This window comes from Dermacentor silvarum, chromosome 1 (genome assembly GCF_013339745.2).
Source record: "Dermacentor silvarum isolate Dsil-2018 chromosome 1, BIME_Dsil_1.4, whole genome shotgun sequence".
Taxonomy (NCBI): domain Eukaryota; kingdom Metazoa; phylum Arthropoda; class Arachnida; order Ixodida; family Ixodidae; genus Dermacentor; species Dermacentor silvarum.
In genome coordinates this window covers 184,632,015-184,658,270 of record NC_051154.1, presented here as the reverse complement: position 1 = coordinate 184,658,270, position 26,256 = coordinate 184,632,015, and the positions used below count along the sequence as shown (strand labels likewise).

General features: G+C 42.5%; 1 protein-coding gene across 1 annotated transcript in view; it reads right to left on the bottom strand.

Annotated features, from left to right (window-relative positions):
• Positions 1–487: 487 nt before the first annotated feature.
• The window catches only part of LOC119435986 (uncharacterized), a 68,398-nt gene continuing 42,629 nt past the window's right edge, over positions 488–26,256 (bottom strand). Inside the window, 17 exon segments of the mRNA XM_049658340.1 lie at positions 488–2,344; positions 2,347–2,823; positions 5,158–5,219; positions 5,841–6,132; positions 6,135–7,390; positions 7,607–7,726; positions 7,846–8,141; positions 10,624–11,299; positions 13,726–13,873; positions 16,445–16,597; positions 17,805–17,899; positions 18,023–18,080; positions 18,214–18,313; positions 18,409–18,491; positions 18,583–18,696; positions 20,521–20,655; positions 21,964–22,056. Coding sequence (XP_049514297.1) covers positions 1,322–2,344; positions 2,347–2,823; positions 5,158–5,219; positions 5,841–6,132; positions 6,135–7,390; positions 7,607–7,726; positions 7,846–8,141; positions 10,624–11,299; positions 13,726–13,873; positions 16,445–16,597; positions 17,805–17,899; positions 18,023–18,080; positions 18,214–18,313; positions 18,409–18,491; positions 18,583–18,696; positions 20,521–20,655; positions 21,964–22,056 — 5,181 coding nt within the window. The 3' untranslated portion in view covers positions 488–1,321.

The window sequence follows — 26,256 nt, the reverse complement described above, 5'->3', positions numbered from 1 at the left end:
TGTGTGTGCTGCGTGTTCTCGGCGCTCAGTTAGGGTTGAAGCGATAGACAGCAGCACGAAGTTCACTTCGCTCGCTTCTGCAGCGGCGCTTAACTGCGCGTGTCCGCGCTCATCGAGTGTGATGTGTTCAGGTTTGCCTGTGGGCGCTGACACTATGTTTGTTAATTAGTTAATAACCGAATGTTTACAAGTTTATACAGACGATAAAACTACTATTCTTACTTTGTATAGCTCACCGCAATCGATACTTCGGCTGTCGGGCAAAACTACTTTTTGTCGCACGTAAGAATTAAAATAATATTGTGTGCAGTTCAACACTACTCCCATTTCTCAATTTTTCCTGTTTCCTGGCTCTTGCGTTTCCCGGCTCTTACGTTTTTTTTTTACGGTCCCGTGAAAAACGTAACAGCGGGGTTCTACTGTACAATAAATCACAGGCCCACTGCGATCATTCAGCCATAAAGCAATTAGGGAGACCAACAATTGATGCAATGAAGAGTAATGTTTATTTACAAATTGCTTTCAACTTTGGCACATAAAAGCTCCAAAAAAAGTCTTTTTGTATTTGTGAAGTGCAGCTTTTCTGTTACTTGATGTCAAGAATGCATGCACATTTCACTCAATAGATAGGCTACACAACAAAGTTTTAAAAGTTTCAGTAAGGCTCTTTTTACAAGCACTACCTGTTCTACTCAACATCTGTATGCTACAACACTAATATTATATTAGTAAGACAAATGAAGAGAATTGAGATCATGAGGCATAGGTGTCTTTCATGTAACTAATACTGTACAATACAGAAACATTTGATACATAAAAACGTTCGAATTATCACAAATTGTTCAAGGTACTGCTGATTCAATTGTATAAATAGCTATGTTTCTGAACACAAGGTACACAACAGGTAAACAGTGATTCTGCCTTTGTTGTGAAATAACATTTGTTATACCTTATAAACAAATGTACACAGCATATGAACAAGTACAGTCATGCAATTAATCATCACATAAACTTCTGCTACTTTTATCTGACTGTTATACAGTATAGTCAATACTGGGCACACATTTTGAGAAATGAAAAACATAACAGGAGATATAATACTCAAGATGCCATTATTTACTTGGCATCTGTACACAACCTTAATTTTGTGGAAGGTAAAGCCACTTGCCAGATGTTGGCTAAGATAGAACTTCAATTTGTTTTGTAGAACTAACAGTGCAAAAGTACAACATGCTTAAGCAAGTGGCATTTCACCAAGTTAACCCTGACAAATATCACAGACTGGACGGAAGTCCGGAAGAGAATGTTCAGGAAAAAAAGGCTATGTCCGTTTTTGAAACCTTGACATGTAAAAGGCACAGTCAGGGCAGTACACTGTCGGTGGAGACACAAACTTCTTGTGACACAGGTTGCAAGGAACTTGAGAGCTATCATGAGGCTTGACAACAGAGTCCACATGGCAAACACTATCACATGAGTCAGATGAGTGAACAGAGCTTATGTCCTCAAACTGTGAAGGCTCATGGCACTCTCTGGAGTCCTGCTTCGCTGCATGCTGCCGATAAACCCTTTCAAGAAGTGGGTTGGGTACATAGTCATCTTCCTCTTCTTCTGCACAAGCTACTAAAACCACTTCATCGGAAAAAGTAACACACTTTTTCAGGGCAGTCTTGCGCTTCTTGCCAAGCTCCACTTCTGTTTGAGGTAGCTGCTGACCTTGAAGCACATCTGGTAGTGTTTTGGCAGGAAACTGAAAGCTGTCAGGAGATGTTGTGCGTTGTTGCTCCTTTATCATTTCGAGTCGCTGCAATGCAGTCTCATAATCAGGAGGTCTTGTTGGTCGTTTCGATGAGTCGCAGTTGGAAGGTGATGTGGTATGCAGCATCGTTTCACTGACTACTGCGACTGCTGGAGGTCCCCTGGCAGCAGTAAATGATCTTGTCTCTGCAGGATCAGACTTTGCATACTGGAAAGTCTTCCCATACTGCTGCTGTGCTGATGGAGGCTTGATATGACTTGGTTTCTGTTCATAGCTCGCTGTTACATAATTGGCTCCTCCATTGCTGGATGCCCCATGATTGGATACCCCAAGGCTGGATGCCACAAGACTGGCTTCTCCATGGCTGGGTGCCAGATGGTTGCCTGACCCATGCATTGCGCCCATGACAGGTGACGTGTTCTGGAATGACGACTGTGCAACAAATGGTCGAGTGTATGAAGCATGGTGGCGAGCAGAGTTTATGGTACAGGGTGTGGGAGGTGATGTTGGAGCTTGGTATGCTGGTGGAAAGCTACCACTCAGGCAAGATGGTGCAGCAAGGTTATGTGGCTGGCAGGTCTGCCCAGCTGGAACCATTGTTTGTGAATGGCTTGCAGGATTGGCTGTTCTATGGCATGGAACTGCGGCTGGCTGTGGGAAGTGTGCGGCACCAAAAGGTCGACCCTGAGACGTGTTCTCTGAGCCTGCCTGTAGACTTGAAGTGCTTGTTCTTTCATTGCGCATTGCCAAAGATGGGTGCTCATTGTTTGTGATTCACAAGCAGAATCTCTAGGCATAACCAAGTTTCCTGCTGGAGCTGGAGCACTCTTGTTGACAATCATGGGAGGCTCCTTGGCAGCAGCCAGCTGTGACTCTTCACGCACAGTTGACACTTCTTGATCTGGTATAGCAGGACGTAGAATCTTTTCAAATTTCAATGCAAGGTCTTTGACAGACTTGGGCTTTATATCCTCCTGCTCTTCTGCACTTTCATTATACTGCTTCGCTGGAATTTTGGATAGATCCATTAAAAGCTGTGTGGCTTGGCTGTCAGCGGGATATGCCTGTGATAAAAAAAAGAAGAGGCCACGTTCATGATGAGAGAGAAACCAAGTGGTTGTCATAGCTATGTAACAGTACAACAGCATCAAAATTCCTTTTAGCAAAAGGCTAATTGATCCTGTCGGGGAAAAAAAAAAAGTTACTGTGACGTCTCGCTTCGTGAACACGGGTTACGCGCAAATGTATAGACGGTGCAAATATGCACAGTGAGCAGCACGACCTCGAACCACAAATGGAAAGGGCGTGAACGTGGTCGTGGAGGCTACATTGATCTCGACAGAGCAACGCTGGAGGGGGGGGGGTATTTTCGATATGTCCACCTAGTGGACATGTCCAGTTCGTCTGCTGTTGAAGTGCTGATTGGCTGGGAGCACCTGTCTCCTTCTAACACGTACCTCAGCCCAGCCAATCAGAACTTCAGCAGCAGACGAAATGGACATGTCCTTTAGCTGGACACTTCAGAATAGCCCTCCTGGTGTGCCACAGGGAAAGCGCATATTGCTACACATGCAAAGAAGAGACACCGTGAACATGCACAGTGAGCACCACGGCGTTGAAGCACAAACGAAAAAGGCGCGAACACGGGGATTCTCTTCTCCACCTCCAGGTGCCTTCCTCCTCCGGCGCTCGCTTCCCTCGCGGCGACAAACATAATCTCGTCGATTTGACAGACGGAGCATCTACGCTTGCACGTAAAAGTGCTTCTTGCAGACTTCAACCTCTTGTGTATAATACAGCTATATAATATGAACATTGAATTTCAGTGAAAATTTCAGCTGTCTTAAAGGGACACTGAAAAGAGAAACACTACATCAGTTTAGACTAATCACATATTCTGTCAAACTTTTATGGTAGAGGTTTATTCCTAAATAGAAAATGAAGGGCCAAAACTTCCATTTTTTATATTTCACACCCAAACCCCAGCACTGGTGTGCCAGTGTGATGTCATGAATTTCAATGTATTTTCTTGAACTTGGGTCATTATGGTGCAGTAAAAGTTCTCAAGCATTGGCAAGTTCAGTTGTTGCCTCTTTTGGAATACAATGTAGTACATCTTTACCAATAAAAAATGAACTAGACCTGACCAGACGCCTTCGAAACCCATCACATTGCGACAAGCTGGTTCGAGAATTCCAAAATGGCATCACCACCAGTCTTTCATTCTTGAGTCTGTTCTGGCTTAACAAGCTTCCTCTCATGACAGGAGTGGCTCTTTCGGTAACATAGAAGCATAATTTACTAATACAGCTCAACCTTTCTTTCCTCTTAGTGCCCTTTAAATGCACTGCTCAATTCATGGGAGACTGAGCAGTAACAGGAAAGAGCACTTGATAAGATAGTATACTACTTTCACAAGCAAAAAATATCACTGGTTAAAAATAATGCAGTAACAATGTTACACAGTTTGTTTGATTTTTCTACTACAGCAGTGAATTTTCGGCACTGCATCTCACTTGATGTAATGAATTCTGACAATGCCTCAGAGGGATGTTATCTAGGTAATGAATTTACCATTGTGCCGAGTTCCAGAGATCTAATTTATTTATAAAATGTAGAATGGGAAAAGATAGCTGGCGAAATCATCGTTGCTGGCATGAACTGCTACAAGCCACAAGAAACAACACGCATGTCATTAATTGAAACCATCAAATTTTTGTTGAACATGCCAAAATTAAGTACAGTTGTGTTCCATTTTTACAGAAGCATACTAAAGCCATATTTGTATCTGCGATGCTCTAAATATGCAAGAATAAAAAAGTTGTAGCACAAGTGCTTCCAAGTAGTACACTTATCAATCAAGTCAATCACTGTATCAAGTGGACTCACTCAACTCGCTTAGCAAAGTACATGTCAACTCTATCAAATCTGTGTGGATGAGCAGTGAGCCCAACCTCTGACTTGACCCACTTATGTCGAGTTCATGTAAATTAAGTTAATGCTACTTTGTGTCTTCATGCACCTCCATAACCAATTATTTGCTGTACCCCATGATAAAACATGACTGCAATACAAATCAACGAATGCCAAATTTCAGCAATCTTGTTTCATATCAAATCCAATCAGTTTACAATGGAGGATCATTCTTCTGCTACTTTATTATACCTTGTTGGGCCAATGAAATGTCCTAAAAAACTTACATGCAGGGTAAAATACTAATGGCTAGCAACACGGACCACCTGTACGTAAAATTTGTTGCAACTATTTCTAGAATTTTGACTGTCACAGGTTATTACATTGCAGTTTCTTAACTGGTGTTGCACTGTTTTCATCCATTACATGTCTTAACATGCTATTAGCAAACATGTATATATATATACATATATATAAACACTCACATGTTTGTTGGCAACTTGGGGAGCAGAAAGCATCAGTGGCTGTCGAAGAGCTTCCTCTTTTCCTATTAAAATGAAAGAATGAAAGACAAATTAAACAAGAACATCACAAATTATAAATAAACAATTTAAAATTTTTACAGTGCAAGCATCATGCATCTTATCTTTCGTAAGCATATGCTGCCACAAAGTCTAGAAGCAATGCATGTCACAGAAAATTCCTTAGATTCATATTGAAAGTAAAGGTTAAACATGGCATAACCGAAAGTTCAATTGGTTGAGAGAGAGAAGGATAAATGAAAGCCAGGGAGGTTAACCAGGACTGAGCCTGGTCGGCTACCCTGCACTGGGGAAAGGTGGAAGGGGAGAAAAAGATGAAGAGAAGGACAGAAAGTGTTCATATCGCAAGTCAGCAACATGAACACTTTGGCTGAGTAAAGTACTAAGGTGCCTTGGCATGACCCAAGTAAATGTGAAATCAAATGCAACTTCCTACTATGAAGCTTCACTTAAATGATAGACAATTACATAACCATAAAATCCATTAGCACCTATTTCCTTTTCTTCTGTGGCAAACCTTATCATAACCTAAGACTAAAATTAAAAAAAAAAGTGCTGATGCTAAGTATTGCATCATTTTTTTAGAGTCAGAATCTATTTGAGTAACGATGCAAAAATATGCTTACCAGAAAGTATCAAATCTTTGTCACATGAAGTCTTCACATCATCCACACGGTCCCCTTTCTTGAGCATCGCCATCTGTTTTGACTGAAGTTCACACAACCAGCTATTTCCACTTGATGCAGGACTGCAATGCTGCTCCAGCTTCACTTGCATTGCTGTCTCACTGCCCTGGTTTCGAACATTGTCAGGTGACTTCGGCAGGGATTTCAAGATTTGTGTTCTCTTGTTGTGTAGCTCTTTTAAGAAACTGTTTGGTTCCAATACCGTGCCTTGGTTTAAGCTCTTGGAAAGGCTTAGAGCCGAACTTGGCATAAGGGGATCACTGAAACTTCCCACGTCAACTCCCATAGTTTTGTTTCCAAGCATTTCGGATGGTTGCTGTCGTATCTGTGGCCAACAAGGTGCCGGTTTAGCTGAACTGTCCTGTTGCTCAAAGCAGCATTCCTCTGGTGCAGCGTGGTAGAAGAGATCGCCCCTTCAGATGGCTGCTGTCGTGGCTGTGGCCAACATGGTGCCGGTTTAGTTGACTCTTCTTGCTGCTCACAAGCAGTGTTCCTCTGATGTAGCGAGGTAGAAGAGGTCACCCCATCAACTTGGGGAGGGTCAACCTTAGTTAAAAGTGGTCGCTGTGCATAATTTCTGTTAACAAAGGCCCTATGAGGCTGGTGGAAGCCACGGCGTTTGATTGTGGCAGAATGATCTTCCCGAGCCTCATCTTCATTAGAGGACTCTTGTTTCATGCCACGTTCATTTTTAGCATCAAAAATGACATTGTCATCAAGTGCCCTTGATTCAGTCTGCGGTGCATCTTTGCCTTCCCGCAGGTCAGGAAGACTCCTGTTTTTGCGACGCATGAAACCACCCATCAACTTTCTCCGAATCCTGTGCTGCTTCTTCATTGAAGCTGAGACATTGTTGGCATCATCAGCATCATGGTTCTTCATGCCTGTTGGGTTGGAGAGCGTTCGCTGTAAGGAAGGCTTCTTGGACTGCTCCCATTCACTAGAATAATCACTGAATTCAGTGTCTTTCATCTTTGCACCATTGGTCTCACTAAGGCTTCCCACTCCATTTCTCATCTTAGTCTTAGGATTGAGTGTGTACTCTCCATCAGACATTATTTTAATGGCTGAATCATCCTGACTGCTGGTATGCCACTGGTCTGCAAGAAAATCCTTGTAGACTTCCACATCATCTTTTAGACGAAGAGAAGAGTGGGCAAACACTGCACCACTTTTCTTTTTGGAGCTCTTTTTGGGCAGAGTTGCATATATTTCTATGCTTTTCACTGGCTCTGACAGATCGATGACAGTGCATGCACTGTCTCTGCTGCCCTGGCGAGTGTGACGGCTGTGTGTGCTGTCTCTGCTCCCTTGACGACTGTGGTGAGCATCATAGCCATTGGACTCCTTCCCCCGGCGGCGTTCTTCTGCTTCTTTCAATCGCTTAGACAGGTTGGATGAGCGCATCACACTCATGCTGTGCTTCATCTTTGCTGCAATCAGTGACTGTGCATTGCCATAAGGAGCATCCATGGCAGCTCTCGCTTTAGCTGTGGAAGAAAGATCAGCATAATCTTAGTGCTAATTTGTGAATGCAACACTGTCACAAAAAAAAAATATCAACAGCCAGATGCCTATATAAATCACATTTCACAAAGAAAAAATAAAATTGGCTAAAAAAACAATATGAGAACCATAACAGTCCATGTGCTGTGCTTCACTGGGCACAATGCTTTTTTCTATAGTTTGACTTCTTTTGCACTCACCTGCTGCTGAATCACTGAAGAAAATGGCCATTTTAAGGTCCCCTGCTTGCTCCTTTTCATATGACATCTTCAAGCAAACCTCAGCTTGTGAGCACAGCTTCTCACAGTCTTGCAATTCTTCTGCACAAAGAAGTGAAGAAATAATGGATACACTTAAGGCAACATTTTTAAATGTGTTTGCACTGTACATGTAGACAGTTAAACTGCATATCAGAAGTGTGTCAAGACATAATACTCACCCTCTCCTTTCCCACTCGTGAAGACATCATCAAAAACAGAGTCTGAGGCTGAGTCGCTTCCTTGCAGCAGAGAGTGGTGAATGGCCCGCTCGAGCCTGTTGGAAATGTGTACAGCTTCTGGTATTTGTTGCAGGCGTGGGTCTGCCTTGGCTGGAGACCCAGGCATTCCTGCAGATGGGTAGCTGTCTGTGCTTGACAGGGAGTAAGAATCGTAGCCTTTGTCCACAAGCATCCCAATGTTGGAATACTCGTGCTTCGAAAAGTTGTTCACTGTCCTGCCAGGGCTTCCGCAAGCTCTGTGCAAAAGGAAAGGGGAATGGAGACTCGTTTGCAATATAAACAAACACTGCACTTCGGATACTTACAAACAAACTATCAAGACTAAAAACAACTGTTAGCAGACATTGTTAATTGTTCTGAAGGCATCTAGTCATTTACTCTCAGTGAAGCTTGTGTTCCACACACACACAAACACACACAAGAAAAAGGAAGGGTAATACTGACAATTAATTTCAGCCGCTTCCTTAATTTTTGAACACAGTGATATGCTTTTGTGCAACCAAATTTAGTAAAGTTAGAGCAAAAACCTTACGTGCATGTACATTAAATGCCGCTAATGAAGAAATTCACATATGACTGGCATAATGCTTACTAACAATACCTTAAAAAATGCACTTTCCATACATATAACCTAATCATTGACAATGATCCTTACACGCCATTCTAGAACGTGGTTCCTCGGTCGATTGTATCTTTTTTGGAGTATCCCAAGGCTTTTGACAAGATTAACCACCACCTATTACTCTACAAGCTTAGCAGCCTAAACATTGACAGCAGAATTCTTACTTGGATGGAATTTTTTTTAAGCAATCGCTCACAGTACGTTGTTGCCAATAATTCTACCTCACCGTCATCTACTGTTACCTCTGGCGTGCCCCAAGGCTTTGTATTGGGCCCTTTACTTTCCCTCATCTATATTAATGATTTACCCAATTGTGTAAGCTCCTCAATTCACCTCTTCGTAGATGACTGTGCTGTTTACCGTGAAATTTCAAGTAACCTAGACATTAGTTCTCTGCAAAACGATACCTCTAATATTGCTCATTGGTGCAGAACTTGGCACCATGGAACTTAACACTATCAAATGCAAAGTTTTACATGTTGCATATACTAACAGACCCTCTGCTACCTATACCCTAAATAACGCTGCTCTAGAATCTGTTACTTCTTATAAATACTTGGGAATTCATATAACATCTGATCTAAGCTGGAAACATCACATTAACTACGTTATTAACAATGGTAACCGTATGCTAGGGTACCTACGACGTAACCTTAGTGGAGCTCCTGTAAGTGTGAAACTAACAATGTATAAAACACTAGTGCGCCCAAAACTTCAATACGCATGCTCTATTTGGGATCCCTTTCAATTGCACTTAACTCATTCTCTTGAAATGATAAAGAATAACGCAGCACATTTTATATTATCCAACTACAATTGCACTAGCAGTATCACGTAGATGAAACGCACCCTTTCCTTGCAGTCACTTGTTTCACATCGCAAAGCATGCCGTCTTACACTTTTCCATAAGATATACCATCATCCAGTTTTGAAAACCCAGTTCGTTAAGACCCTATCTTATCATTCAGTCCGCTTAGATCACCACCAAAAGGTTCATGTTACTACGTGCCGCACTAACACTTTTTTTATTCTTTCGTCCCACACACGTCCAATAACTGGAACCACCTACCCTTCGACATCGTTTCCATTTCAGATTACGATCTATTTTATGCAACCATAAACAATTACTTATTTGATGATGCATTAAGTGATTGTTTTTTTCCCCTGTTATACGCGGTTCTTCCCATTGTACCTTCATTCGAACTTTCCGTTGTATTAGCCTAACATTGCTTCCTCCTATGTATTGTAGATGTTATTAGTATTCTACATGTTATTACATTTGGAATTTTGTTTATTATTTATGTACCCCACTCCCCTCTGCAAAGCTCTGTGCACTTGAGGGTAAACTAACTAACTAACTAACTAAATAAATAAATAAATAAATAAATAAATAAATAAATAAATAAATAAATAAATAAATAAATAAATAAATAAATGATCTGCCCAACCTAGCTAGCTATGACAAACAACCCAATCAATAAATCACATTTCTTAACTATCCACACTGCCTTATGTTATGCACAAACTCGCCGTGGTGATGTAGTGGCTTTGGCATCACGCTGCTAAGCTCGAAGTCATGGGATCAAATCCCGGCTGCGGCGTATGCATTTCTATGGGGGCGAAATGAAAAAATGCCTCTGTATTGTGCATTGGGTGCACGTTAAAGAACTCAAGGTGGTCAAAATTTAACTCGGAGTCCCCCAGTAGGCGTGCCTCATGTTATGCAGATTTGTTAAATAAAAGTAAAGAAAAGGCAACATTTTGCTATTCTTTCTGCACTGGTATAATCTCTACACAAAGTAATTTTGCGCCTGCACAAAAAAGTGTATTTTTTTGTTGATTGTGTTGCGCCTTAGTAGAGCTCTGTAATCATACAAAACTTAATTAGCAAAGTATATGAGAATGTTTTACTGCACAAGGAAAGTAAGGAAAGTATCCGTACACTAATAAAACTCCTCAGCAAAAATACAGCCCTGCTGCTTCTACCTTTTCCAAGTTTCATTTGGATGGCAGCCAAGCAAACGAGTAGATTTTCCCTTAACAAGCACTATTTTATTCAATTTATTTGCAGTGCCACAGCTTCCATCACTACTCACCTCCTCACACCTGAAGCACAGTAGTAAGGCCCATCCAGAGAAGTGCTGCTAGCTGAGCTGGCACTGTTTCGATCTCCACTCCAGTTTCCAGAATCTCTTCTACGGCATGTGCCATCAATGCAGTCAGATGCCTTCTCCCTCATATGCAGCGAGTTTTCAAATGATTCAAGACTACTGCTGCTATTTCGGCTGCCAGGTACAACTGATGTGCTTGCCCCATGGAGGGCTCGTTGCCTCTGCAAGTGTTGAAGGCTCAGTACACTCTCCACTGCCTGCCTGCTGATATATGTGCTGTTGATGTCTGCATCCAAGGTGTTATCCCTTCCTGCCTGCTTGGCCATATGACGTACGCCCTCCATTGTGTGCTGAGCTTCTAGGTCTGACCCGCTGCCATGTGGCTCATAGGGGCGTTCTGACATGATGGACGTGTCTGAGTAAGTCCTTGCCCTTGGTTTTGCACAGTGAGCAAAAGCCATGTCCAAGACGGGCAACGGCTCCTGCATTGCTGAGCGGCCTCCCATGCTGATGCCTTTCTTGCTGCTCAGGTAGCTGCCACGGCTCCATGGCACATCACCAGCAATATGCATGCCTGCAGACAGCTGTTCATTCTTTTTTCCATTTTGCTGCCCATACCTGTGCTTTTCACTCGTTGATCGCTTCAGGTCCATTTGTTTTTCTGTGGATGCAAAGAAATTCGAGATAACTTTTTTAATGGTGTACATGATGAACAACTGAATCTCTCATGTAACAACTTCAAGGCAGAACGATGATGAAATATGCTTTATATAATAACTATGCCACTATCATACTGATGTATATTTTTATGAAAAACAGAGATAGTTTTATGAAAAACGGTGTCTGCCATAATGAATTTCTCAGATGCCCCTATCTATTCAGGTTTTCCCTATCTTCATCTGTATTTCGAGACTTCCATTTTAATATGTGTGACACAAGGCAAACTAATGACTCATCTGTATTTCCAGAAATCCATTTTGATCTGTGTGACAAAAGCCAAACTAATGACTTATTGTGGAACTAAGTTACAGCAAATGCAGCTAATGTTTACTGCATTAAGCAGGTCCTCTCATCCTTTGCCTTATGATGCACAACCTACACTCACAGTCTAAAAGTTGGAACCTAAGGCAACATTCCCTATTCTTCAAGCAAATGTGAGTGTACAGGCATGTAAACGTACAAGCATATAGTAGCTTGAAATTAAGCAGAGCTTTGAAGAATGCCTGCAAATATTATTTTAAGCAAAATCGTGCTACATCAAACATTGCAATCAGCATGCAGACCTCCAAATTTGACAGGGACTTATAAAGAACCTAGATTGAATGTCAGAAATGACACTCTGCATGTAAATGCTTGCTCATTCTTCCTAGGAATATATTCTCAAATGTTTTTCTGCACAATCACCTCCTGCATATATCCGGTATGTTGCAGTAACTGGCTCACTGAACCGTCTGTGGTAAAGCCATGTAGTACAAGCACTTTCTTTGAATTTACGTATCACCAAGTTGCAAACCACATCACTACAAATCAAAAATAACAATCTAGGAGCACATGCTTGATTTTAATTTGTTACAATATGACATGTTAGCATGATGGTGAGAACCACTGGCGTATAGTAGCCTAGTAGCACATGTGGACAACAATGTTCTATGGAGAGAATCTTCCTTTTTCCAGAAAAATTTCTATCTACATTTGAATAAAAGCAGAAATGCGATCTTTTTGTGAAATGGCTGAGCATTTTAGGAATTGTAGGGTGAATGAAAAAAATTGCTTAATGATGTTATAAGAAAAACAGTGTAATTTCTGGTTGTTATGACTTTAAATTAAAGTGGATCTTTGAGGCTTTGCCAACAATGTTTAAAGCGGCAAGTACCCACTGTATTTCTACCTACAAGTCTATGTACAAGTTGACTGGTTTTGCAACTTGCCAAACAGCTGCAGGGTGCACTGCTGGCATATGGCAACACCAGCCCACTGATGTTGATGAACTCTATCTACCAATTGCTGTGCACAAACACTGGTTATTTACTCTTACAATTAATCGAGGAACTTGCCACAAGAACTTGTTATTGGATTAGTTTGTTTACTAAAAATATATATATATTTACCGCTATAGAATCGAATATGCACCAAGGAACATAAATGACAACATGGGTACCAAATTACTTATTTTACAAAATGGACAATAAAATGTGTTCACATTGATGGTCCTATGCTATACACAAAATATATTTTTAAAACTATTTCTTGATTGTAGACATCAACAGCAGGGCCTGCATAAGCACAGGCTATCAGAAAGTAACTGAGAACATAATCTAGCTGCAAAAAGTAAGCAAAGAATGGTGCATGTCTCTGTTAAACATCTGCAGGGAAAGATCTCCCAAAATTGTTAATCTTTAATGTCTAAGAAAGCAAATCTCTTGGCAGACTATGGAACATATACAAATGGCACACAGAACAAATATTAAACCTAAGGTAGTGAAAAACAGATTGTGCTCAATTGAAGTGTGTTCGTATCTTCCATTGGCTTAAGTATTTATGCTCACTGAGTTGTCATCACATCTTGACAATTTACAAAGTGACAAAAAAAGAAATTGACACAGGAAGAAAAAGTAAGGAATACAGCATGTGACATGCACAATTCGAGGTTAATGTGTCAATACTAAACACACTGTTCTGCACAAATGTTGTTCCTTTCTTTTTTCTTTTTTTGAAGCTGGGTGACACTCCCACTGACCTGGAGCTTTGAATTTTAATGCCACTATATGTGGCATAAAACAGTACTAGCGGCAAGGTCCGCAGCAACCTATTTTTGCAAGTAATAGGCTGTTCTCATGGCTCTTCTTTTTTGTTTCTTTCCTTGTCCCAAACACTGAGCACTAATATCAAGTGTCTGAGAAATGAAAGGAAGCAAACCCTAAATTTTGGAAGTTATAGATTTATTGCAAGTTATTAGCCCTCTATTTTTCCAAGCCATGTATATTTCAAATCTGTGGAGGCTATGCTTGAACAGTTACTATTCTAGTTTTGCCTAGAATATATATTTATAAACCAAATATGGACTAATGAAAAGAATCTGGAGCTCACTTTTGTGTTCAGATATGTAGTGTATCACAGAAGTTGGTGCAGTGGCTGTAGACACGGGAGTTCCATTAGGGTTTGCATAAAGCAGGAGTAGTGGCTGAAAGTGCCCTCTGTGACATTTGTCCACCACCTGCTGCCAGTGGGGGCCAATCTGAAAGAAATCACATACCTATAAGCTCAAAGCCGCTCGGCATGCAAGCAAGATATGGTCTAACCTAAACTTTTTATTCAGATGCCTAAAATGCAAATGAGTACGAGTGCGTGAATATTCTATTCATTATTCGAAAGATTAGAATATTCCTCGTATTGAACAGTCGTTATTAGCAAATTTAAATATTTTTCTAATAGCTTTCAAATACTTCACATCATCAACTGCACATGAACAGACATGAAATTGAAGCAAACATGCGATAACTTTCACCCCAGCCCTAGAGGACATAAAGCACAAGAAGTTACACGATAGAACACATTGTGTCTCACAGGGAGGCAGACAGCTAAACCGCGATCATTCGCACTTACATTCAGCTCAGAAAGGACATTCGACAGTGGGTAATGTTTGGTATTATTTATGAATGCTGCTGCTGTGTGTTCCCTTCAGACTAAACTTAAGTGCGCTTTGTTGCAGCATTATTTGATTTAACAGTGGAACTATCTGCCGTAACCAATCCAACCTAAAGAAGACGTCTGCTTTTTTCAGTCTTGTCATCGTCATAGACAATGTGCATTTCCGATTTAGTCTTGACAGTGTACACAAAAGCAAACTGGTGAAGAAGACTGCCTTTTAAACTTCATTCTGTTAATTTGCTAAATGCTGTGTGAAAAAATTGCTTACATTTATTCCTAGTGCTCCATTCGTGCTTTTGATAAACCATGCTGTGTGCAGTTCAGTGAGATTAACTTGCTAACGTTGTGAATACTGGGAGGTGAACACTGCTTTATATTCATTATGAAGAAGGCTGTTCATCATTCACAAATTATTTGAGAAGTATTTGATATTTGGTTCGATTTGCTTCCGGCACTATTATAGTTGTATTTTATTTGGTCTTCAAATTTGTTACTCGTACACCCCTACAAATGAATCTCAGGGTGTATACACAGAAAATACAGCAGTAAACTTTACAGCTTTATAAGAAGTAAGGCAGAAACCTTGTGCACGGGAAAGTGTAATGCAAACAGTGTCAATTCCAATGCTTAAAATGCTCAATGTCACTTCCTTCACATACATTAATACTATGTTTGAATAAAGTGATGTAAATGCAGATGCAAAATAGATCATCTCAAAACACACAGCCTGGAAATATTGCTGTTACTTTGATACCTGTGAAACAAGTTATATGGCAAGGTGGCCATGAGTGGCCCCCACTTAACAAGTGGAACAACATGAAGCAACACACACTTGAGAACAAAAGGCAAGCCATATATACTCTCAGTTAATTTGTTTTGCCCTTATTTGCCTTGCCTGCAGGTCTACTGAGAATAGAAAGGAATAGAAGACAAAAATAATCGAGTAAAGATACAGAACCTACTTTCATTATACAACAGGCTGCTGTTTGCCAGTGATGGACATAAATATAGCAAATGAGTTCTGCGGAAATCCACAAGGTGGAAGACGTGTTGTGAAAGGGAAACATTTTCATCCAGCTGAGAGCAGCACGAAGCTAGCCTCCCGGTTAGCTCAGATGGTAGATCGACCAGCCTGGAAAGGCATCAGTCCCGAGTTCAATCCCCAGATCAGGACCACTTTTTCTTCAACTGTGAAGCTCCCTTTATGAGACCCGTATAGGTTTCCTTTGTAGCTTCGGACTACTCTTGGGTGGATGACAATTTTTCCCTTTTGTGGAAGTAAAGTTAACCCCTAAAAACTTTGTTCCTAATGATTCTGTTGATATATAACATCATTCCCAAAAAGAAGTCAGATTTACTAAAGATTCATAATGAGGATATTCTATCAGTCACAAATGACAAAACTAGTTAGTTGATGCCAAATGGCATGAGAGGGGATAGGTGGGGGGCAGAGGTGCAGTTCCGAGTCACAGAATTTCAGTATCACCACCCCTACAAGTGATATGGCCAGACAGCGCAGTGGCAAGCAAATTACCAGTGCCCCGCCCAATTGCCCTGTTTCCATTCTATTTCGCACTTCTGATGCCCCTGCTGACACCTACCACACAGGCATCTCCAAAAAGTAGCTTGACTGCAGTTTGAGATACTGAGCTTTGCATGGCTTCTCACACAGCACTTTAAATTCTGCACTCAAGCTAAAGTTAAGCCAAGACCCAATCAAAATAAAAGGACCCAAGTCACCAAAACAAGCTAAGCACATTAAATAAATTATCAGAATAAAAAATTTTTTAAAAATTTTTACAGGAGGACATTGTGCTCCAATGAATGGACGTGTATGATACCTAAAAAAAATTGGTGCAAATGTCTACTTAGAAATATCAATAATAACAACCGTATTGGTTTGGTAAATATTAGTCCCTAAAATTAACTACCAGACAGTAATTACAGTGCCTCATAGCACCTAGGCCTCCTTTCCTTATCAGGGCTTTCAAAAGTAGAATAAACTATCTTAACATGCACTTTCATTTAATATATATACATGTATATTTACCAGTTTAAAATTCTGACAGGTAAAGCAGGCAGTATTTTTAGCTATGCTTTCAATAGTTTAGCGTGTATGAAACAAAACTGGATATACAGTATGGGCCTATACACTTGCCTCTCTCACGGTAGCATCATCAAAGTATATCCATACACATAGCTTTGTGTGGAAGAAGAATGTAGAGTAATGTTTGCCATAGTAGGTCACAATGCCCACGAGGTGATGAGTCACTGTGCTGGCCCACCTGGTGTCCACAACTTTATGAAACATCTGAAAAAGAAATTAAAAGGTTAGCTTTAGCAATGCAACTAGAGAGAAAACCTGACTACTGCTCTTTAATCATAATCACAACATTTTAGAAGTACTCCTCTTTCACCACCTAGAAAACCAAACCCATACACATTTCAACAAAAGTTTTGTACATGGAACCAAACCATAGCTAAAGAAATGAATGACTAAATGTGTATAGTTAAAACATGGTTCATGCAGCTATAAATAAATATATATATATATATATATATATATATATATATATATATATATATATATATATATATTGAATGACAAGTAAGAACTTTCAAGGGTCTTAAACCTGATGCTGCATGTGGCAGTTTTTAACAAAACAACATTGTAAAAGGATTGCTCATCATCATTTTTATTACACGAAGTACTGTTATTGCACTGTACAGTTGCCCTCCAGGTGATACAGCTGCTTTGTACCCTTTTGTGATCAGAATGTTGAGAACTCCAATTGCTTGGATGCTGGCACAGCTATTCCCTGAAGCACCAGCTCCAAAGTGGCTGGTGCTTCAGCCACTTCGGAGCTGGTGGTCTAACGATTTTTTCCTTTAAGATGTAGAAACAAACATCTAATGAAAGTGTCAAAACTATAATCGTGTTTACTATTGTAAATAACTATTCGCATCTGCTACACAAGAAAAGTAAGAATTTTCATAGAGGGCTAAAAATGCACGACTAGCAAGGGCCTTGAAAAGGAAATACTAAAATTCAATAGTTTCAACCCCTTGTGTACAGCCTGTAAAAGGAGTCTGAAATAATAAGCTGCACACAGGCATTTAGTAAATAAATGCAAGTTTCCAGTTTCTGTTTACTGTTGAGGATAATAAAATCAATAACTAACACAGTGAAATCCAAAATCTTTGAAACTTTGCACCCTCATATATTTATTAAATGTCATCAAGTGATGATAAGCATGTTTTCTGCAAGTGCAACTCATTTAATTAAAATCCATTTCTGGGAATGCTGAAGTTGTATGTTGCCACAGCGGGTCAAAATGTTTCTCACTCATCTCCTAAAGCTAAGTAAACACACAGGGCAGGCAAAAATGTTCCTCACATTGTATGATAGTTTCCATAATTCATTGCAAATTTATTAAAAAGGAGAAACTCTGCATGATGATGGGCAGTTGCGGCAATATACACAGACACATGCAAACAAAGGTCATGTGGCACATTACCTCATCCATATTTACAGTCATCCCAATGCTGTCGAGAACATCTACAATGTGGTCTACGCTTGGTCTCTCAGAATCCCAAACCAGACCAAGACTCACTGTAACAGAAAAGGAAAGGCATGTGTCAATAAAGGTTTCAGTATAGTTTAGCATTGAGATAAAGGTACAATTCATGGCAGTGAAACCAAACGCCTAGCTGCAATACCCTATATGGTTCTTACCTATGTCTGGTCTGTTCATAAGAGTCTTGCATATCTGGATTTTGGCACCACATGAGCTCTGTAGTAAAAAAAAAAATGAAAGTACAAGAAGTTAGTGGAACATGCACCCTGCATGTAAGCATTTATACACATGGGGCATTTTCACATGTGATGACTGTGACAGCAATGTCACTAAAAAATATGTTTCTTACTGGGCAGTCTCTGATATCACCCATTCCTCCTGCTCTTCGCAGAAGCTCGCCGAAGGACACTGGCTTTTGCTCCTTACTATGTACAATTGATGCCTGCAAGCTGAAATAGTAGACGCAACAAAAATTTAAGCAACAAAATCTTGAATGCCAGTACGAATAGAAAATATATGCACAAATTCTCTATTAAAGCCCTACCATAAAGCAGAGGCAGAGACGTAGTGAACCATCTGAGTAAATGGTAGAGGCTCTGATGATGCTCCACAGACATGACATACAGTCTGAAATGAAAACCAAAAGTACACATGCAGTGTTGACTTCATAGAACAAACAAGTACGCACCACTAAAAAAGGAGATTGCAGTGTACTTACCTGCTCGACAAGTGTCATAGCAAACTTCTGGTGAGGAATGCAGTGTGCAACATTACACATATCTTCAACCTCCTGACTGGCAATGTGAAAATGGATGCGTTGAAGAATGTTCTCCTAGAAAATGGAAGCCCCATAATCATTATTAGACACTGCAACATGCAAGTGCTCAGCTGTGCATCAACCATGAGTAAGATCCAGGATTTTTAGTTTTTATTTTATGAAAATTCTACATGTTTTTGGCTGTATTTATTCGAAGGTAGAAATTTCTCTTTCACTGACTATGTTCATGTGAAAGCTTGATGGCTTTTTTTTTCCCCCATATTTTTGTAACATGGAAATCTGCCTTTCTTTCTTTTTCAGTGATTATTCGCATTAATTAAATTATGGTGCTTTACGTGCCAAAACCCCAATCTGATTATCAGGCACACCGTAGTGGGGGACTCTGGATGAAATTTGAGCACCTGTAGTTCTATACCGTGCACCTAAATCTAAGTATGCGAGTATTTTTGTATTTTGCCTCCGTCGAAATGCGGCTGCTGCAGTCAGGATCAAACCCACAACCTTGAGCAACGCCATATCTACTAAAATAGCACGTCAGGTATAGAAGTGTTTATTTGCAGGATGGCCGCTTGCTTAGTGTTGTAGCTTTGCGTCTGCACACCCTGCGTCAGTTTCCCACAGGACAAATTTGCCCAATGTTTATTTTTTCAGAAATATCAGGAACGCATCGTACCGCACCTTGAAGATTAAGACCCCAAATTATGCATGCTTTTTGATGTTGCATTGTCCCTCTCCTGCACCATGTACTGCCACGAGCGAAGAGTAGTAAAGTTGTTGACTCATTTGGCGACTACGTCATTGACTGAATGGGTAGGGCATCGGGGTCTACCCATGCTCTGCCTCCTCTCTCTGCTCGGACTGTTCCGCGTGAGTGCAAAGGCAAGCGCTGCAGCTTCTGCAATGCTTCTGCGGGGAGAGGGCATTATGGCGACTCTCAGGGAGCTCCAGAGGGCATTGTGGCCACGCTCCCCCCAAATGAGGCATGCCCTTGTTGACATCGTCTACCTTTTCTCCTGCACTCCTATCGTGTGTTCTCAACCACCTATCAATGCCGCACAGCGTGCAAGACAGCGACAGCAGCAGCAGCGGAAAAGTTGAACGAAGAGGCAAAGAAAGATTATCTGTCACACCAAACATGACTAGTACATGCATCCTTTTGTTTCTGTGTGTGTTTTCTACATGGCTTTATATGCCACACTAGAACAAGCATTTGTTCAGCACTGAGTGCCATGCTCTGGTGGTTCTTTCTGTGTCTGGTCAATGTGCTGTCTCTTTCATATAAATGAATGGCAGGTAATTGATTTGGATAAACATTTAGCACTGAAAGTCAGTGTTTCAGTGACCAATGCTGACCATGACAGCAGTGCACTAACCACTGAGCTACTGTCCCAGTGCAGACACTGGTAGCTTTTTCACGGCAAATAGATAAAAATGGAATAGGATTCATCGTGGTGTTTAGGATACAAGTGACTATGCAATGGCTACATTTATGCTTACTCTCATATCTGTGCTTGCTTTTGAGTATGGGATAGAGAACAAAATTTATTTGCAGTCTGCCATTATCAATGCTAAATATTTTTAGTGGCTCAAGCAGTGGCGCACCGACGGGGGGGGGGGGATTCGGGGGTTAGAACCCCCCCCCCCTGAGGCTGACTTAACCCCCCCTTTTGTTCAACCCCTTTTCTTTCCTTACGCATTTGAGTACTGCAACTAAGATGTAAGACGCGCAGTCGTCTGCACACTCGCAAAAAGCGCATTTTTTTGACAATTTACCGTGAAGAAATTGAAATTAGTGCTGTTTAGATGGTATTGGCAAACTGTCAACACCCCCCTGGCAGAGATCCTGGGTGCGCTACTGGGCTCAAGTCAGAAACTTACAAAACATTCAGCAGCATCATCCATAAATCCCAGTTGAAATCTCCTTTGGTCAAAGAAGGTTTCTGCCAATGCCCGCCGTAAAGCATCAGGTGGGAGAGCAGATTCCTGGCTGTACTGGAACTGGGCAAATAGTTCCTGCAAAGCATGGCATGCATATATATTTTATAAAAGTTCATGTGTAGACCTCATCCTAAGCTAGCAGCAGCTGCAATATGCCACTTGCTGAAGTAAATGAAACAAAATTAATGGTGTTATATGTACTACACAACTCATTTGATCCATATTTGACCCATCTACATTTCAACCCAAATTCCAGCTGAACGGAGAGCCAAAATTAGCAAGATTTTTCTTTGAAGTAGAACTATGTAGAATTTAAAGCCACAAATCTGAACTGAAAAACTGAGTCTGCATATTTTCAAAGGCTCATGCAATGCAAACAGAACAACTTTAAGATAATAACTTGAGCTGCAATCAGTTTACAGTGCCTCGTCGAAGTAAACAAACAATAAAAAAATGGCAGAATGTTCATGTTATCACTCTGTGTATTTATTTTTGCAAATTAGGTGTCATCACAGTTTTTCAGAATATGCAAGTGCAACAATAATGGGGAGCATAGGATAAGCAGAGCTTTTCTCTGTGGCCTCTGTGACTGCAATGCAAATCATTCGATTGCTTCAAGAATGCATTGAAGATGGAAGAAATTTCCTCCATATTAAAAACCAAAACCTAAAAACGCCTATTGAAAAATTTTAGTTGTGTGGGCTTCAAAGCATGACAAGCTAGGCAGACAGGCCATCCATGCTGAAAGGTTGTATTCTAATCTGTAAACACTGACGCATGCAGGAAAGCACACAAAACGAGCACACAGTGAGTGCAGGACAACATGTCAGTGATGGCTCTACTGTTATAGCTTCAATAACACAACGCATTGGTGAATAAGTGACATAATTGTGCATACATAACTGTGGGTTAGAGAAGTCACTGCTGTAGCATGCTCAAATTTTACCACATACTTATTCAATCTGAGTGAAACTCTTTTGACCGATTATTTAAATGTAGAGTTTACTAAAGCTGCCTTAACCAGGCAACACTTGAATATAGTATCTACAACAAAGAATGGACTTAGGAGAAAGTCCATTCTATGTATATAAAGCTATATATTATGCAAACCATTTTTTCACTCCTGCTTGAGCCATAATAGAATTGCTTGCAGTATTGTATAAATAAATAAAATTAAATACACCTATCCTTCATAAGCATATATTGTGACTCAGCTACCTGGTACCCAGTTTCATGTAAACTAGTACGATAGTGAACTGATAGTACAGACATGGCCTCCGAGATTTGCGCGCGCTGGCTTGTTTTCGAGCAAAATCGGAACCATCTCCGAGGCCCATGGTACAAGTCTCAAGCTTCATTTGACAATTTACCGAACATGCTTACCTTCAGTGCACAGAAGATGCACGAGTCTGACATGCAGATGTGCCCGCTCAAGTCTCTGAAGCTTCTTCGAAATATATCCAAGTGCCACAAGACCTGCGAAAGTGAAGAGAGAAAAAAAAAAAAAAATACCTGAAGGACAGCTGCAACAACGCGAGGAAGCGTTCAAGTAAGAGCACGTGAAGAGGCACGGAGGAAATCGCCGTGAACGGAGTCGGGTGTACGCTCTAAAATGAGCAAATTGGAAGGGGGAGTAAAGTGTTACTTATATATACTCCAGAAGGCGTACGTAAAGGAGTACATGCTGCATGCGACGACGGGACTGAAGGATGGCTGCTGATGGAAACTTGTTGGATGCGCTTGACGACAAGTTGCACGCCGAATGGCAAGAACACTAGTGGCACGGTGCCTCCTCGTCCACTGTTTGCCAGCCGGTCCCAGTAAGTAGCCGCTGGCGGCGAGACAAAATAACTGCAGCTAGAAAAAAATTTGGCGGCGATTTAGCGTTAAATGCGAGAGAAATGCGTTAGCATTACGTTGCACCTGTTTGAGGTGCCAGATCCATGATTTAAACCGCGTTTGCCACATTGCAAAGTGTTGTTCAGGAGCTCACTCGACCAATGCCTCCTTTTCTAAAGGAGGCATTGACTCGACATACGTCCTGCACTGCAATGACGTCCTGCCTCTTCGAGGAGCGAAGTGCAACTGCTAACGCATTCAAACGTGAAGACATGCAACGACCAAAGTCAAGCCTCTAACATGAACGGGAACTGCCATAGACTGATAGAGTCAGTATATTAACTCTATGTGAACTGCGATACGAGGTAAGCTGAACTCGGAGCCAGCGTCGTCTTTCTATTTGCGCCCACGCCCAGTGCTCGACCGCTGGCGCCGCCATGCGCCGCTCGCGCGTATCATGTTTTAGGTGTTTTTTTCGCCGAGGGCACTCGAACGCAATCATATGGTTTGCGGGAATGCTTGGTGTGGAAGTGTATCTGTATGGCGTAGTGGATACGACGCTCGCTTTGAGATTGGTTTACGCGGGTTCGAATTCCGCCTTGGCTATAAGGTTTACTTTATTCTTGGTATCACCATTTTCTTTTTCTTTTTTTCTCTGTTTGGCGGTGCGGTCGGTTGTACCGCCGCAGTGCCGGGCGCCGACGCGAAGCGGCGGTCGTTGGGGTGTTGCGGAGCGCAGCGTAGCAACACCCCAAATAAAAAAATACTGCTCCAGTCAGGTAGACTGCTCCCTCCCTGATAGATTATATTTGGGTCTTCAAAACCGTGATGCGTCTATTTAGGAATACCATCAATCCCTTAACAGCAGCCACAGTCGTGCCTTGTCACCACCAGCCCAGCGTGTTCTCCGTTCCAACGGCGGCGGCTAGAAACATGGTACGCGCGGGCGGCGAGCACTGGGCTTGGGCGCAAATAGAAATACGCGTCCGGGCGCCGCCGCACCGGCTGCAAATGCAATGACGGCTCCGCAGTAGCACGAGCTGCGCAGGATATACACAGACGCCGCGACTAGCGAAGTGATTACATGAGTCGACACACAACACTGAAACAGTAACGAAATAGGTCGTCGACCCACGTGACCTCCCCTGGCATTTGGCGCCAGTATCAGCCCTGTGAGTCGCAAGATGGAGAATTCGACAATATGGCGGTATTTGATACAAAACAGCAACCCTAATAAGAGAATGCGCCCAGGCAAGAGGCCCTAAATACGATGGGCTTTCGGGAGAAATAATTCTTGGCGCTAATTTTCTATACATTTCAGTTTCCAAGAGCTATAGTCGGATACAACTTCAGTCTGCAAGTCTGCAGTGAAGCCCCGCCCACGCCCTCATAACCGCCAGCCACTGTTCCTCCCGCGAGGCTGCAAATAGTTCGTACTTCAATCTTTCCCTGTTACCTAAATAAGGGGGTAACCACAAAAATAAAATTAGAAGCGCGGAATTTTATTCGTTTTCGCTCGTCTATTATAGTGGAACGTACAAATAGACAAATACAGTCGTATCGAGTACGGCGCCATTTTGAAAAGGTCGCATAACGACGTTTTGTTTCCTTCTGTGATTGGCTGGCGGAGTAACACAATCCCGCGCGGTCAGTGTGCCTCTGTTGCCAACTGCTGTTTTTTCTTTAAAGTTGTATCCTACTGTAGTGCTGCAAATAGTCTCACTTTGACCTAAAGCGCTCTGGTTGTGTATTTATACCGCATCCGCCAGAAGGAAACAGTAAAGTTTGTCGGTTCCGCCCATACTTTCCGACACCAGCAACTAGCATTTTCGCAGGGTGGCCGTGCAGAGTTTCTGTTGAAACGTGAGAAGAAAGAGAGGAATCGAGAGAAAGTGAGTGATATACTGAATTGCATTCGCGGAAAAGCTTACGATCACCTTTATGGACGTTGGATAATGGGCGGCCAGGTTTTTTTTTTCTTTCTTTTTTCTTTTGCTACAAACATGACGTCGTCATGACAGCGCCAGTAAAGAACTTCCCTGCCTAGAAGAAAGAAAACAAGAAGAAAAAAAAAAAAAAGCCCCATGAAAGTGTATGGGGGACTGCTAGCTGCTGTCCACCGTGGCGCTTCTAATCTGTCCGCGGGTCGAATGGATCGGCGGCCACACAAAGTTTTTTCGAGGCAGTGGCGTTATTTCCCTCCGCTGTTCTGCTTAATCATCGTCGTCTGGTAATAAGACCACCAGTGCTAGACAGACGCGCCGCGTATACGTAGAGAGCGTAGAGACCACCAGGGACGAGACACGGCGAGAGAGAAGGAGGTGGGGGTCGCTGGCGGCTGATGTCTCAATCTAGCCAGGCCCAGGGAGGAAGCGCGCCTGTTTCCACCCATCCGACGGCGACCGTCATCGGCCCCGGTTCGGCCATGAGGCACAGGGCGGCCACTTTTTGCCCGGCTGTAGTCCGATTCCAGCGCGCCGTGCTCGCAATGGCTCTTCGTGATCCTCCCCTTTCCTGTGCCGGCCAGAGAGAGAGAGAGAGCGAGAGCGGCGCGGGAGGCGCATGGCCGCGCGCGTTTCACGCTGCGTGCGCGCAGGTGGGTCCAAGACCACCTAACCTAGCCTCTGCGGTCACGCCTGGTGCGTCCCCATGGTCACTCTCGCCGGGACAAAAACGGAGCTCTGGCCCACAGGTGCTATCAGCTGGATTCGCGCGGCTTAGAAACGAGCAGCACGCAAAGCTAACAGCATTTCCTTGGTAATTCTACCAACGCATTCAAAACGTAATAAATAACATAATACGCGGTATTATGTTGCGAAAAAGCGAAGAATACCTACAGAAAATAGTTTCCTTCGGGGGATAATTATTGTCACAGTGTGCGTCCGGGCAGGTTCAAGAAGGGCAAATAGCATATATATACACCGGGGGACAATCATGATTTGTGTGTGTGTGTGTGTGTGTGTGCGTGCGTGCGTGCGTGCGTGCGTGCGTGTTTAAGGCCCTGCGGGAAATTATTCGAATATTGCACTGAAGAGTGGACATTGCTACTCAAAACCGATAAACGCACGAACGTTAGCCGAAAACACATAAACAGGAAAACACCGAGGATTTGTCAAACGTTCGCGCTTCACACGTAAGATCCAACGCCAACGTCAGCTACGCTGTCAAAACTGATTCCACGAGAGACGACATCAGCAAAGTTCATAAGCCGGCCACGATGTCCATAGTTGCGCGCTCTAACTGCCGGGCCTCGTCTGAGCATCGAACAGCGGCGCATTTGTTGGATGGTCCCTCGCTGCGGTAACCCGTCGTCAGTCACCTGAGGCCTGCTCCGTGCCGCGGCAGTCGGCGGAGCTCCTCCTCACCTCGGCTCCAAGAAAGCTGAGGATGCCGGGGAGGGAGGAACGGTGCCTTCTTTCCTCCAACCGTGCGGCCATCACAAAATAGACAAAAAAGCAACCTGCTGGCGGCGGACCTGTTTTCTGCCCTCCTCCTCTACTTTCCACTTTGCAGTCGGCGGCTGGGGAAGAATGGCCACGCTAGAAGCCGCGTCTCGGCCGCCATCTTGAAGCGTGCCCTCTTGGCGCCGACCCTCAAGCCACCGGCCGGCCGTCCATATGTCCGCGAATGAAGCGGGATATCCTACCGCGCTCAAGACGCCTAACTTCGGCTGACATCACGCAGCCATCTGGGCACGCTGATAGAGTGCCCGGCACCGTTCTTACGTAGGCGAGGAAGACTAGCTTGGAAGACATGGCGTGAAAAAAAAAAAAAAAAAAAAAAAGCAGCTACTGAGCGACTCGGTTTGATAATAAACAATGCGCGAAGCGCATAGAA